Here is a 16515-nt window from a genome sequence, read left to right as displayed (position 1 = left end):
CACCAGGCATCTCAGCTCCACCGTCTGGCTTTTCACTGGAATCACTGGAGGAATTCTGACTGCTGATTGGTGGACAAACTTTCTCCTCCTTTCCTGTAATCCATACTATTGAGGAGAGTGTTCAGACCTGCTGAACACACTCTCTCTCTCTCTTTTCGGCTACAAATATTACACCTTGGACATGTCACACCTACATTTTATTTAATCTGCTCTGATCTTGTCCTGATCAAGCTGCAAGTATGACGATCAGAACAGTGCGTCCCAACCGGGGGCAACGTTTCCGGCCTCGTACGCACTGCCTCAAAAAGGTTGGTGAGAGCATTATCACTTCTACTTCATTTTTTCATTGCTACTAATTGTGGCAATGTGTTTAAAATAGTAAACACTGGCTATGAAATATATGTTTAGTACAAAAAAATCTAACTTAAACCTCAAGTATCCAGATTACACCTTCTGCTGCTTTATAACATTCTAAAATGTACAGTTTATCTTCAGGAAACCATTCCCACCAGGCAGTCAGATGGTTTTTGATGTTTTTCAGATGAATCTGTATACATATGCATTCATGGTCTGTAGGTAAGCCAGATAAGCTGAGGCTTACCAAAGATAACCTCTAATTCCACTTTGAAGCCAATTAGCTTTGTTGCTCTGCAGTCACAGTTCACTGCTAAAGAAAGTATTCTGCAGAATAAATGGTAAATGTTCTGTACTGGCTTGACAAAGAGAACCCCAAAGCATTTTACATACATCAAATCATTCAGCCATTCACCCATTCATAACACATGCAAACTGATGGTGGCTGCCATAAAATCAGCTGACCACCACCATGTAGAGTCTTGCCCACGGATAGGTCAGCTGCTTCAGGCTAGTGCTCCAGTTGTAGCCTGAGCAGGGCTTTGAACTGCCAACCCACTGGTTACAGGTTGAACTCCGACCTCTTGACCCACTGCCGTCCCTATAACCTGACATTAGTTGTTGAAATATTCTTAATCATAACTTTAAACGAAAAGGTGTAGGAAAATATTGTTTGTCTTAACACACATTAAAACACAGTAATGAACTGTCTGATAGGGAAATATACATGTGGATTTTATTGTGTCAGTCTTTTTGCAATAACAAGTGACCAAATCTGAACTTGAATTTGGACACAGGTGAGTTCTTTGTCAACTTGTGCTTATACCTTCAAGCATTCAGAAACACACTGACAGGAGGGAATGAAAAGATATTTGCCATTTTCTAATGTTACAACCACAAACTTGCATTTTACTGGCATTGCATGTGACAGACCAACACATGGTGCATTAGTTGGAAGTGTGAGGAAAACGATAAGTACTTTTTACAGTACTTAAAAAGTACTTTTTAAGTACTGTTGGTTGGTGTCCATCAGACTCCCTGAGTCATTACTTCCCCAACCACCTTCCATTGCAATAATAATTCCAAGTCTTTTAGGAGATGTCTCTCCACCAGCTGTAAACATCCAAAGACTAAAATATTGTCTCTTTCTTCTTTGCAAAACATCTCAAGCTGTCAGATTGGACGGGAAGCGTCTGAGACCATCAATGTCAAGTCTTGTCAAAGATTTTCATTTGAATTTAAGTCTGGACTTTGATATAAATTGTTTTGATCAAACAAAACATGATTAGTCTTGACTCCTAATCATAGAGTAGCTATGCTACCCAGACACAATTATTTTTTAAAGTAATTTTTGGAACAACCATAGTTCTTTTGGGAAGGGTGGTGGGTAGTAGGTATTGTTTATATGAGCAGAATGGAAGAATAAAATGGAAATATCCTTTATTGTCTCAAAGAGGGGAAATTATGAATACATGATAAATCCAATTGTTGCTATATAAATGTGGCAGCCGATTGGTGCTGTTATTAGTTTAAGTAGACAAAAACAATGGAGTTCATCATCCCAAAGTCCTTCCTTAATATTTACCTGGAAGAACTTCACAGTGTTTTGGCTGAAAATACATTTTTCTGTCCATTCACATGTGTGAATGTTTCTTTCTTCCAGCTAGACGCCATCGTGGTGGAGATGCAGGACCCAAAAAACGGAGTAAAAGGTTCAGAGCAGAAGCTCAACGTCACCACCATTCCTCACGCCATCACTGGTGAGGCTGACACACACAACAAACTGTTTTATTTAAGATTTTAATAAATAACTGCCACAAAGTCAAGGAAGTAATTACATGAATTCTATTTTATTTAACATGTTTGTTGCACAGTAAATAACACATAGCCTAATGCAGGTAAGCCCCACAGCATCAGAAAAACATATGAACAAGACATCAAGGATAGCAACAGAAAAAAAGAACTAGCACCAGTAGTAAAGGCGGGACAGATGGAGATTTACTCTCTGAAAGGCTGGAGGCTAGGCTAGCTCCTCCACACTTTGAAAAGCCCTGGTTTAGTTCATTAGCTTACTCAGCAGGCTCTATGCATATACAAAAAAGTAGCACCATCCATCCATCCATCCATCCATCCATCCATCCATCCATCCATCCATCCATCCATCCATCCATCCATCCATCCATCCATCCATCCATCCATCCATGTTCTGGTTCTGCTGGAAGTTTCTTCCTGTTAAGGGGGAATTCTCAGCAGGTTTTTAAATTCAATTTGAATAATGAACTGAACTTGATTTTATGGTTGACCAGTTTGGATAGTTGTTGTTACTTGATGTAGTTTGTATGGCTGGTTTAGAAAGATTTTTTTTCTGTCTCAAGACAGCATTGGTAGTGAATTATTGCTAAAATAATAAATAATATTGAATCAAATTATATTCTAAATCACTAACATCAGTTTGTGGATGACAAGAGAAAATTATTCTTTCAAGTGCCTTTCAAGACTGGGATATGTTGGTCTGAACAGGTGAGTTTTACTGAGAGATTTTAAAATGTGCAGGAACGATGTGGTCCGGAGATCCAGTGGCAGATTGTTCTAGAGTTTGGGAGCAGAGCACCTGAAAGTCCTGAGACCCACAGTGGAGCCGTGTTGAGAGAAGGTGTAGACAGAAGAGAGTCAAAAGAGGAACAAATGAGATGAGATGGTATGTAGACATGAAGGAGATGAGGAGGGCTGAGGTTGTGGAGGTAAATATCCTTTAAGGAGTCAAGATGGGGAGCAGGGTGGAGTAAAGATGCAATATATCTGGGGGAGACGTAGAGCTGGATGTCATTCATGTAGTAATAGAAATTAATACCATATTTTTTTGACACCGCTGCATTATTTATTCTGAATTTATTCTAAAACTTTGGACAGAAATATGAGGTTGGAAATTGGTCTGAAATCATAAAAATCAGTGGTGGCTAAGCCAGGTTTCTGAAAAATTGGTGTAATTATTGCTGTTTTAAATAGGACAGAGACAGAGCAAGAGGTGAGGGAAGAATGGATACGTCAGCAACAAGAGTGAGGGGAGACAAAGTTTGACCTGTCTTTGTAGACAGGGGTCCAGTGGACGTATGAATGATGAAAGATATTTCACTGATAGACAGCAGACTGGAAATATTACATGAGGGAGAAGAAGGTGCAGAGAATTTTAAGTAATATTTGCAACCATTTGTGTCTCTAAGGATGAGACATTTGCGGGTGAATGTTTTCAATTTCAGACACAAGAAAGTTCATAGATTTATTGCAGATATTAGTGGAATATAAGAGGGCCAAAGGTGTCAGGGAACCAGAGAATACTACGGAGAGCAGAGAGCATGAATTTCCACAAGCAGACTGGATGATGGGCGGATTAACAGATTCTACAAGGTATTTTGAATAATGCAAAAATTACAGATTGTGTGAAGACACCGACAGGCTGTCTCAGTGCCTAAGCTGCTGACAGAGGCTAAATAAAGCAGCTGATAAGTGGATGAGATTTGAAAGGTGCTTTACAAGTCAAAGTAGCTTTCCAACCGAGTCTAAGATTGAGTTACACCTGCAGGCACATAAATCTTCAGCCAGGTGTAAAATGTGTGGGAAGGAATGAAACAGTCTGCTAGGAGATTGGATGGATTTTTATGTATCATCATTTTCAATATGTATATTTTTAAACATTACAGAAATCTGATGTTTTCAACAACACTTGAGCTTTTCCAGCTGCAGAGCATCAAGAGCATCATTCAGGAGGGGAAACTGTGACACAAACGTATTTACCTTAACATCGCACAAGGAAATCAAAAACTAAGAAGTGTTTGATTCTATGACACCATCAAAAACCTTTGTAAAAAAAACAAAAAGCAGCCAATTTGTCACAATCATAAACACTGGGTACTGACAGGAGGCCATGATTGGTTGACTGTGCTCATATTTTCTATTTCTCCAAACAGGTGCTAACATAACTGCTTGGATTTGCAACAAGATGAAGACTTCAACAGAAGGTAGTTATTGGGAATGTCAAAATGTGTTTCTTTTCTCACAATGGCACAGTTGTTTTTTTATTTATTTATTTTTCCCAAAAGAGTCCCTGTGATTCTAGAATAAAGAATATGTATCTGCTGCTACTGTTGCAAAGATTTGCAGAACTGCTCAAACTCTGTTCTATGACTAATGATGCAATGATGTCTTCTACAAAGAAAATACACATGTAGGATAACCAAGTTTATCAGCGTTTTTCAAAGGTGCAGTTAAAAACAACACAACACAAAGTTTACATAATACTCTGATAGAATGAGTTTCCACTTCTTGCATGAACAAAACAAGAGCTGTGTCTGCAGTTTTGGCATAAACTCAAACTTGTTAGATTTCACCAGGACAACCCCTTGTCCCTGATCCTGTCTGCAGGGACAGAAAGTGTACATTTGGTTTGGGAAGCTCAGAATATCACTGAGGTTATAGTTCTCCACCAGAAAATGATGGACACTTCACTTTCGGTTGAGAGTCAATGTCTGTTTCAAGCACAAGAGTTAAAGTATGGAGGCATCTTGTTCATGAGTGATGGACAGATTGGGGCTTTGTCTGCAGTCAAGTCTGGTTGTTGGTGAAGAGGAAGCTGAGCGACACAGCAAAACTCTTGATTTACTGGTTTGTCTTCATACCAACCCTCAACAATGGTCATGAGGTAGAGATCATGATAAGAAAAAATAGGATCCTAGAGACAATGAGCCAAAATGAACTTCCTCCAGAGGGTGACTGGACTCAGCCTTACAGATTGGACAAGCAGCCCTTCCATCCAGGGGAGTTGGAGGGCAGAGCTGCTGCTCCTCCGTATCACAAATAGTCAACTGAGATGGTCAGGGATCTGATCAGGTCGCCTACTGGATGCCCCCATTTGGAGCTTTTCTGGGTACTTCCAACTGAGAGGAAACCCCAGAGAAGACCCGACATTTGTTAGAATAACTGGAGACTGTCATTAAAGAACAGCTGAGGAAGAGCGAGGAGCACACTGAGGGAAAGTTATGACTGAGACAACAAAGTCCATATAAAAAGAAGGGAAGAAATCATCTCCAAACAGAACATGGATCTATTAATAACAACTAAATAACAATAAATGTCATAGTTGTAGTTAAGGCAAAAAGCAATTCTTGTTCTAGTAATAATGTTTGATTATTTTAAAAGAAATAGAAATTAGTATTGTTACACTATAAATTTCCCAAAGGCTGTTTTGTAGAGCTGCAAAAAATATTTTTTATCTTTTTTCTTGTCTCCACAGATCCTCCTTTTGACTTGAATTAACTTACAGTATGAATGCTATATATTGTTTCCAGATTGTTTAACAGTGTGATAGAATCAGTCTGACTTTGATCTAATCAGGAAGGACATTGTGCACCTGCTGTCTGTCTCCATTTTCTCTGTCCTATCTTTAAAAAGAAACTCTTTGTTTGCATCACATGAACATGTGTTTGTAGTGAAAAGTTTCAGGGAAGAATATGAACACAATTAAGTATTAACGTCTCCTAAAGTCGTCCGTGCATTATTTCACATCAAACATAATGAATCTGGAAATAGTTCTATTTGTCATTTATTCAGTTTGACAGTTTTCAGAGGGTTTTTTTCTCAGAAAAATAAGATATTCTTGAATCTCAGAAAACAACTAATATGACATATAACTGATTGCTATCTGATTAGCTTCTCTTTCTGCTTCCCTCTTTGAACTCTCCAGAAGCGCAGGTCTTTGGCACTATGTTGGTGGCCTATGGCTACATTTACCCCCTGCAGAACCACAGGAAGCTGGTGATGTGTAACGACAGCAGCCTCTACCGCTTCCAGGTACAGACAAATCACTGCTGCTTCTCTGAGACTGATGCCTTCAAGCCATTTCTGTTTCACTAGATTCAATGACATTACATTTTTAGCTGCTGGGGGTCACTTTCACACAATATTGTGTCAACTAAACTAAGCCCTTTGAAAAACTTGTTCCCCTCCTTGCCTGTGGTGGCGCTATTTCTTGAGACCTTTGGTTCTGTGGATCCACTAACTCCTGAAGGAGGAAGTTTGAAGGCAGCTCCATGGTCCCTATAAGGTTCAACACACTCAGTGGACTGGCAGCCAGGACCGGAGTACTGTCACCCTCCAGGTCTATGTTGCTGCTTGTATCCACTGCGCCCTCTAGTGGATACCTGGAGGATCCAGAATGGAAGACACACACACACACACACACACACACATACCTCACAACCCTCACACTAGCACCAGGGTGCCCAAAGTTGGTCCTGGAGGACCGGCATCCTGTATGTTTTAGTTTTCTCCCTGGTGGTAGTAACAACCTCGTCAGGATGTCAATGTTCTCCTTAAGTTTTCTACCAATCCATCATTTGATCCAGGTGCGTTAAACCAGGGAGAGAACTAAAACATGCAGGATGTCGGCCCTCGAGGGCCAACTTTAGACACCACTTCACTAGCACTTAGCTTCATCCTCCTTCAAAATGTTGAACTTTGATAAAATACATTCTGATCGTTCACATTCCGATAACACATTTGTTTAATCGGAAACAAAATGTTTGTGTGTTCATTTCACATGATTCCTGTAAATGAGTTTGTCAGATGACAGCAAAGTGGGACATGACACATGACAGAATTAAAGTATCACATTCTGTATTTATTTATTTTAAATTATTCTATTTCTCCATATTAGGAGAAAGATTAAGATAATTAAGATTTGTTTTTCCGCTAGCAAATTATAAAATCATGATTTTTAAAATGACTTTTATTTACTTGGAGGAAACCACACCACTCCTTAAAACATCAGAGCCATGCACTGTGGTAGGAAGTTGGTAATCGCTTTATTGTATATTCAAAGCCTTTAATACCAATGTTAACCTTTTCAGACCCCTTACTTCTGGCCATCACAGCAATGGGTTCCAGAGGACTCTGATTATGGTAGGTGAAGTGTTTCAATGAGAAGTGTTGCTACCCAGAATAGTGATGATGGATGTTGTGTGTCCCTGATGAGCCTGGATAAACTAAACAGTTAGCGTTAGTTAAAGGGATAGTTCAGATAGTTCAGTTAATATTTTTAAAGCGAGGTTGTGTTTAAAGGTTATCAGCTGGTTTTGATTTCCCTGCAGTAAAAAACAGTCCTGTCTTTTGTTATTATGTGATGTTTGAGGTTTTTTATTTTTCATTTTCAAATTTATTTCTTGAGATTTCTGGAATCATCATTGCCATTTAGGTCTTGCCATATTTAGTTCATTTCTCTGTGTTCATCATTGTTGATGGTGTCTCACCACATCAGTTCATTGCTTTGTGTTTAGTTGATCTGTTCTTCTCTGTGTGTGTTGGTTTATTCTCCTATATCAGTGTCAGGCAGTTTAGCATTTTCATTTGTAGATCCATCTGTGAGTAAGATGAGCCTCATCTGGGTTCATTGTGTTAATTATTCGCTTTCCCTCCTCAGTTCCCCTGGTTCCCGTATCCTTGATCACAGGTTGCTTGACCTCCCCTGTGTTTAAGCTCCCTGAACACACTGTTCCTCTGGTCTCCATGTCATGCTAACCTTTTTTAAGTTGAAAGTTCTGTTTGCCAATTAAAGTTAAGTTCAGCTAAGTAGTGAGTATAGCACAGTTAAACAACATGACAGTTCAAAGTTCTTTAAATGATGAAAACATAACACAGCCTCATGTTTTTCACTTTTTTTCCAGCCATTTACCTGGCAAAGAGGAACATCCGTAAGAAAGGCATGCTGGAACCCTATGAGCAGGTACCTGTGCTGTGTGGGCCACACCATGATTTTGATAACACACACATCTAGAAGGGCCATGACACAGGGACGATGCTAGTGATAAGTCTCTGTTAGTCATTAGCATCTTGGGGCTTGTTCCCATCATTAAATTGAGCTGTCCAAAATGTTACCTTCCCCCAAACCTAATCTGCTTCCCAATGATTCCATGTCTCAAACTGAGTAGATTACAGCATAGATGTGTTTTCAGGATGTTAAATCTGTTGTGTTTTTTCTCTATAATAGATGCATCATGAGACTCACCTGGTCCACACTGTCACCCTGTTTGTCTTTTAAACAGGTAGATTACAACCACCTCCATGAGTGGCTGAACCACAAGTGGGACTTTATTGTAATGCAAGCCACTGAGCAGTACAAGTAAGTGACCTGGGTATGCCTTCATACATGCTTTTAGAAAACAGACACACCACCCAGTTCTGATGGCCATGGCCTTCAGATCTGTGTATTCTGGAGCTGACATGTTTCTGGAGCCACCCAGAACACAAGCTGCTCTATAAATCACTGAGCTAACCATTTCAAAAAGCGTGTTAGAATGAGAAAAACTACACAGACTTAGTCTAAGAATGCTTTATGATGATTAAAGTGAAAGATCTGCTTTCACCTTGTGGCCATTTGATCAACAGAATGTTTTGAGAGAAAGCTCAGTGAAAAGGCACTTATTTCATCACTGTCTCTTTAAAGATAAGCGATGCTTAGGTACCTTTGCCTAGTTCAGCAAACAACATCACTCATTAGTGCCTTGGTGAAGTAATCAGGCAGTATTTCATGTTATTTTTCATTTCATGTCATTTTTCATTCCTCTTTACAATTATGTGTGACTTTAGATTGGCTCTGATTGGCTGTTTTTGACCACGGCTGATGCATTTCTGCAGATGGCTGTAGGATCACAGATGATCTGTCTCATCTTATATTGCCACCACAAAGTGACAGTTTTGACAAAAAAACAAAAAAAAAAAAAACAAAAAAAAACACTGTTTATAAAAGTTACATACTAATGCTTTAAGAATAGTCCTGACATTAATATGCTCACATCACTGAAACCTGTGGTGTGAACATACATATGAAAGACAAGCATGGTAAACATCTGTCTTCAGAATGTGAGCATCTTCACCGTTTTCAAGTTTTTAACAACATCTGTTATTAAGTTGAACATGAATAGACATGTATGTGCCTCCTTGCTTGCTGTTTTTTGTGTTTCATTTCTTTGGAGCTCTTCTATGTTTCCTTTGCTTCTGTGTTTTCCAGGGCTGGTAGAGACAGGAACAAGGCAGACCGAGTGGTCTTTGACTGCCAGGAGAGGGCCTTTTGGATCGTGAACAGGCCTCCGGTCAGTTTGTCTCATTCTCTCTGTATGTTTGGAAAAACATCAGTCATAACTTTACAGCCACTCAGTGATGGTTCATGTGTAACAATAATAGCTTCTGAGAAACATCAAGGACCAGTCCATTCTCTAATATTGATTTATCTGGACTGATAGATAGATATAAAGCTGTGTCCAAAAAATCCTCATAAATGTGTTTTCAGAAGTGTAAACTTTAACTGAAATATTAATGTTAATCATGTTAATCAGATCATAAAGGATATCTAATGTAAGTTAGATTTTTCATTAACTTGTATTAATCACACCTTACCATACATACAATACTGTACCATACAGCACATATCACACCATCAATCCACACAGTGCAATCTATGAATAGACATTTTATCAATGACCTTCTAATGTTAAAAAAATCATTGAACATTTTCATGCTTTTGTCTCTTTACAAAGATAAGAAAGGTTTAAAAAAAAAAAAACTCAAAATGTGTTGGAAAGAGTTTCTCCTCAGTGCAGAACATTGCAGCTGTGTTTTGATTTAAAATGCAGGATTTTGAACTAGTTTGGCAAATGGATTTCACCCCCAGAAAATCCCTTCAACAAAGGGAGGCTAAAACTCCATTAGATTAAGAACAACACTTGGTTTGATGGAGGGACTTCCTCCCATAATGCATCCTGAGTCCACTTTGCAAGCTGGTGGTTGGAAGCCATTAGTGGTTAGCATGAGTCGGCATGAAAATCCAGACTGAACTGCATACAGCCTCACACAGAGCACTCACCACTTCAACTTTTACACTTCTAAAGTGCAGATCACAAACTGCTTGGTGATTTTTATGTCACCTGTCAGAGGTCAGAATGTTATGGCTGACTGGTTCATATAATCCCAGACTAAATAATTATATTCTCTATATGTTTTTGCTTGTCCAGCGCCGGACTCACAGTGCTTTGGACGTTGGCCCAGAAAGGCTTATTAATCCCAATGTAGAAGAGGTAACAGGTCAGTACACACACACACACACACACACACACACAAACACATCTCATCCTGTGTCTTTGTGTTTGAAGCAGAAATATCACATCTAAAACTGACTATAATGAAACATTTTTACTAATCTCTTTTTCTTGTTGATTTGTTTGTTCTTCTTTCAAACAGATCATCTTAATATGAAGAGATGAAGGTGTAAAGTTTGACTGTATTCACTCTGTGCGGTCCAAAGGTCTCAAAGTGCATCCAAAACTGTTCTGTTTCTGTCAACATCTCAGCACAATTTCAGATCATCTCTGATGAGATTAGAGATCAGTGACAAAAACACTGAAAACAAATGTTGAAAATGAAAGACAATTTTAAATTCAAATACATTTGTCAGAACAAATGTATTTGAAACCAACTTTAATCTTAGACTTTTGGACGTCACTCTGTGCATATGATGTGGTGCCGTGCTCCGTTTAGCTCCTGAAGACATTAAAGCTGTAAAAAGTTATCAACAACTTTATGATCAAGTATTAGTTAGAATTAGAAAGACAGTGGTGTAGTTCTAGTTCCAGAAACAACCTTTTCTACAGGTTTCAGATTTTTGTAGCTCCACAGTGTAAATTCATCACCCAGTACTGCTGTTCTGAGCGTTATGTGTTGTGTTCAGGTTTAGAGCTGTCTGTTTGTGCTTTACTGTAAATGAGGCCAGGCTTGTGTCATACATTCCTCCATATTAACCAAAAACTTTAACATATTTCATTGGGTTATTACATGACAGACAAACATAAAGTGGAGAATAATTATGAAAGGCACATGTTTTTATTACAAATAAAAATCTGAAAAGTGTAATATGTATTTGGCCTTCCTGAGTCGATACTTTGTAGAACCAGGTTTAGTTTCAGATCCGTTCCACTGGATCGGATCAGACCTGCTGTGGGTTTATGGTTTCTGTCAAGTCATATTGGATCTATTCTGTTTCTGTTCATTCAGAAGTTTATTTAGGAGTACCACACTAAAGGGGGATAGATACAACCTTTTCTACAGGTTTCAGATTTTTGTTTCTATAATATTTTCAAAACCATGTTTCATTTCTATTTGTGTTGTAACTCTGCAGTACCTTGTGTTGGTTTGTCAGTAATTCTATTAAAGTACTGAAGTAAGATGTTGCAACATGACAGAAACGAAAATCTGAGGGGATTTTAATACTTTTCCATTCTATTTCAAAATGTTCCATAATGATCTATATCTTCCTTCCTTCCAGAAAATCACCTTTGACCAATACAGACGGGTCGTAAGTTAAAGCACCTAACATGTTTTAATAACTAGGCTCATTAGTTTATTTAGCAATATGGTGTAGAAAATCATTGAAATCACTGAGATTTTATTTTCTCCAATGTAATAAATAACATTTTGTGTTCATATTTTTTAGAACATTTTCTACCAGCAAGCCATCATGAGATCCAAGGTCAAATCTAGTGTTTCACTGGGAGCGTAAGTTCTTCTGGTTCTGTTTTATTAGAAACTTGGCAGGTAGAAAGAGAGTATTCAGAAAATAAAAATCTGCAAATCATCCAATTAACTGATTATTCATAAGGATAATTGAGAGATTAATCAATTAATTGTCAGAATGATCAATGACTAAAATAATTATTTCTAGCTCCAATTATAGTGTTTGTTTCCCTTTGATTTAAAACACCAGATATTTGCAGGTGTTTATGAATTTTTGCAGCAGTGTGAAATAGGTTGAGTTGCTGTTGGTGGTGAAGGTCAAACTGTGCTGACATTCCTGCAGGTTGGTCAAATACATCACCTCCTACAAAAACCATGATGCTTTCCTGGCTCCTTGTCTACCCAGCAACCCGTGGGAAACGGACCACGATGCGTACTGGACTCTTAACATGAGAAGGTAAACACGACTAGAAAACAAAACAAAAAACCCATCTGGACTGGTAAGTAGTTAACAGGATGCTTGCTGTAATCACAAGGCTGACTGTTTGCTCCCAGAGTCGATGTTCCCACTAAAATGCGAGTGGAGCGCTGGTCCTTCAGCTTGTTTGAGCTCCTGACTGACCTGAGAGGCCGAGACGATTTTAAGATCTTCCTGAAGAAGGAGTTCAGTGGTACGATGCTGCAGCTTTATGTATCTTCAGCTCTGCATGTGTGTTAGGGCTGAAATGATTAATCAGATTAATCATAACAAATTGATTATTGAAATAATCCTCAACTGATTTAGTAATCCATTAATCCTTTTCTAAAGGCCATTTGCTGAAAGATCACGTAGTGCACTGTAAAACATTTGAGCCGCATTTAGTTGTCTTGAATCTTCTATTCTTTAAGTCAAATTAATTTAGCGAGTTTTAGGTTTTGAACCTAAATGTGAGTTTATGAAAGATAAACTTACAGCAGTAAGTTGTGTTAACTTTTTAGTCATTTTGTAAAACCTCTAAGAGTTTAATAAACTAGAATTTTTAGGTTAGCGCTTAAAAACAAATCCTGAAAGAATAAAAAGACAGGAGTGGGAACTATTTCCCAGAGTGCTTAGGGGCGCATTTTTGTATTCTGTGTTACGTTGATCTGACTCTTGTGTGTTATTAAGGCAAATGCTAATTTTAATGTGATGTTTAATAAAATTCATTATCTGTTTGTTCTGTACTCCAGGGGAGAACCTGGCCTTCTGGGAAGCAGCTGAGGAACTGAAGTGGGGCACAGCCTCCTCCATGTCAGCCAAGGCCGAGTCCATCTTCAAGTAAGCCCAAAAACGGGCCATCTATGACCACATAGTTGATTTCAATCACTTTTTGTTTTACTTTTATCTTTATTATTTATAAATGTTTGAGAAATCCTTGAATCTCCCATGACAACCATTCAGAGGAACCTCAGTATTTGCTCATATATATCCACACAGCTCCACCTCAGAACTGCTTCTGATGATGAGCTGAAGAAAAAGTGAAAGAAAGAGTAATGGTATCTTAAAGAGACGGAGTCCAGTTTGAGGTCAAATTTCTTTTAAGTCATAATTGATATAATTTGATACATACAGCATTTTTACAGAACTGAAGATAACATAGCTATTTGATTGTTCTATAAATGGGACTATGTGCTGGGAAACACATAGTACTGCCTTTTTGCCTGTGTTATAACTCTGTGCATTTATTTGCCTGCCTATGTAGGTGTGATGATTCTGAGCTGGTGTCATCATGAATCATGTGTTCATGCTAACAGGACCTTCCTGGCACCGGGCGCCCCCCGTTGGATCAACATTGATGGCAGGACGATGGGCCTGACGGTGAAGGGCCTGGAGCATCCGCACCGCTACGTCCTGGAGGCGGCTCAGACACACGTCTTCATGCTCATGAAAAAGGTCAGGCACTTTAAGATCTTCTGCTAATGTTGACGGATATTCTTCACTTGGACAGTTTCAGTCAGACCAATACAATGGCATTCAGATAATTATATTAATATTGCATATACAGTGAAGGGACGGCATCCACTGTGTTAAATCAGAAACTTCAAATCCGTGGCACTGACGTTTAGGTTGTGTTTGAAATAACAGTTTTTTATTTATATTTTTTATTTTGTACAGGACACATTCTTCCGTTACCTCAAGTCGCCAACGTATAAGGAGATCCAGAAGAAGGCGCTGAGCCCTGAAGCCCATAACTTCAGGTGTGTAAGATTTCAGTAAGGTTAATTGCAACAGAACTGTCAGGATCCTGGGCTGTTTGAGTTGTTTTGGGTTTGTTTATTACTCTGTGTTCATTCGTCTCTTTCTTTGATTAGCTCAGCCTTGTTTTGGGCTTTAGTTCAGTCCTTCTTAGTGAATCAGGTTATGTTTATTTCTTGTGTCTAGTTATTATGTCTTAATTATGCTCCTTTCATAGCCCCACATGTGCTCTCTCTCTCCCCTCACACCTATAATCATTCAGCCAATCAGTCTTTTGTTTCTTGTTCAGTAATCAGGTTTCCCAGTATTTACACGACCCTTTCTCAGTCACTCCTGCCTTTTTTCTGCCGTTTCATTTAGCTGGACTGATATGAGGGCAAAAAAAGTTTGCAGACCCCCGTCTCACTTGTGTTTGCATTCCCGCTGCAGTCCAGCTCAGCTGGAGGAGAACGCTCGGAACCGGAGCGCCGGCATCCATCCCATCATCCTGTGGCAGCAAGAGGAGGAGGAGAAGGCCAAGGCCGCAGCCGCCTCCGCTCCAGTCGACGTCAAGGCGGTGATGAGCAAAATAGACAGAAAGAAGTAGAGACAGTAGACGCATGTCTGATGTTGTGAATGCAACTTTAATTTTATATAAAAGGGACTCTCTTGGATTATAAAATATGACTTAGTAAATGTTACACATCCACACATTGTGTTGAATCTGAATATAGATTGCAGGTCTGAGCTTTGAGTAAATTTGTCAGAACTTTATCATCATTTCTCCTCCAGCTTCTTCATGCAGCATACAGTAAGGACTAGAAGAAACAATATGTTGTGCATGATTACAGCCATAAGCTTGATTGTGTTTATGTCACAGAATAAGACATGTCTATGACTTTGTCTTATTCTGTGGGGGAGAGAAACGAGACATGAGTTTCAGTTTTTTCTAATAGAAAATAGAAAATCTGAAAAGTGTACCATGAGTCAGAACTGTGCAGGGCTTCTGGGTAATGTATTTTCTGGTTTTGAACATTGACAGCCGGACTGACTTTCTTCCTTTCAAAACAACTCAAACTGAGTCTGATTGGAAGAAGAACATCTATGAACATCAGCTTTCCAACCTCTATTACAGTCCAACCTATAGTAGAAAAATTTTGCATGAATAAATTTAATTTCATTTCAAATTTCATAAAATCTTAAGAGGAAATCTGGAACTAAAGTATAAATCTTACCATGCTGGTAATCATCTGCCCACCTTTAACATTTACAAGACAAGCAGAAACTTTCTTTCCTGGACTACTGAAGTCAATCCAAGTACAGAGACTTAAAATTCAACTACATCCATTCAAAATGCATTCTATGACCTTCATCCTTTATAAGGCAATACAGTCAAATGCAGTTTGAAAATCCAAATAAAGTGATCCATGTAAGGAAGCCTAATAGCATCAAAACAATGACTTTACAGCAGTTTGTGATGTTGAACATGTAGTCTCCTGGACGCTGGTTATTCTCTAAAAAACCTCTGAGGTCACAAACAGAACAGCTCAAGGAAATGTAACCAGTCACGCTTTGGTCTCTAGAATCTAAAACAAATCCACGTTGAAGCTTCAGGTCATAATATGACAAACATGGGAAAGTTTGTGGGGATGAAATAATCACTGTAGAAGCAGAAAAAAGACATTTCAAGTCATAAATATAAAATACTGCTCACTATTTCATGCTGTAGATTAGTTATTATTGTTATTCACTGTGATTTTTGACATGAAGTGATGGAATCAGTTCATGACTTTTAGTAGATTACACAAATGATCAACTGTAATAACATATTGTTGCTGCAATATGTTCATAACATTTATTCTGTAAACACAGATGTCCACATCACTGGACTGTGTAGCTAATATGTATAACAGCATGTTAGTGGATTTACATGTAAAACGTCTGTCCTGTTAGCTACAAACTTGTACATTATATAACCTGGAGAATGCTGTAAATGTAATAAACTGCAGCGGTAGAAGAGCTGTCTGAAAGTGTCTAACAGACTGAGGGTTTTCTCTCCAACTCTGCAATGACTGGAATCAAAGAACCCTCAATCAAAGTCGCTCTGTCCTCACTCCTGCTGTGGTTGTTCCCAAGTTTCTGGTCGTTTCACTCAGCTTTCCACTCTGACCTGCTCCAAAGGTGTACTTAGTTTTCACAGCTTTCCCACTTTGGCTTTCTCTAACCTGCTCTTGAGGTTAGGTTTAAATAACGTTAGAATTCAATAAACAGCATTCTGAACTGAAAGAGGGTGTACTTTCTTTCCTCATATTCCTTCAGTAGTGCAGTCAGCTGTTTGAACTAGGGGTGCACCGATTACTGATCCTTAAAAAGCCTGATCTGATGATTCCAATTTTGGGCAATACTGATTTTTT

General features: G+C 38.7%; 1 protein-coding gene across 1 annotated transcript; it reads left to right on the top strand.

Annotated features, from left to right (window-relative positions):
- The first annotated feature begins 81 nt into the window (after positions 1–81).
- rgs9a (regulator of G protein signaling 9a) lies at positions 82–16385 on the top strand. Its single transcript, XM_015040041.1, has 18 exons — positions 82–308; positions 2018–2114; positions 4320–4370; positions 6092–6198; positions 7257–7308; positions 8070–8128; positions 8448–8524; positions 9413–9494; positions 10413–10475; positions 11720–11749; positions 11888–11949; positions 12251–12364; positions 12463–12578; positions 13117–13204; positions 13681–13819; positions 14042–14124; positions 14552–15715; positions 15782–16385. Exons 1-17 carry the CDS (start codon positions 240–242, stop codon positions 14706–14708), a joined length of 1446 nt encoding a protein of 481 aa, XP_014895527.1. The 5' UTR covers positions 82–239; the 3' UTR covers positions 14709–15715; positions 15782–16385.
- The last annotated feature ends 130 nt before the right edge of the window (positions 16386–16515 follow it).

Source organism: Poecilia latipinna, unplaced genomic scaffold (assembly GCF_001443285.1).
Source record: "Poecilia latipinna isolate Pla-1442-1.1 unplaced genomic scaffold, P_latipinna-1.0 Scaffold493, whole genome shotgun sequence".
NCBI lineage: Eukaryota > Metazoa > Chordata > Actinopteri > Cyprinodontiformes > Poeciliidae > Poecilia > Poecilia latipinna.
Note: the sequence above shows the minus strand (reverse complement) of the source record. Positions and strands in the feature narration are given on the sequence as shown.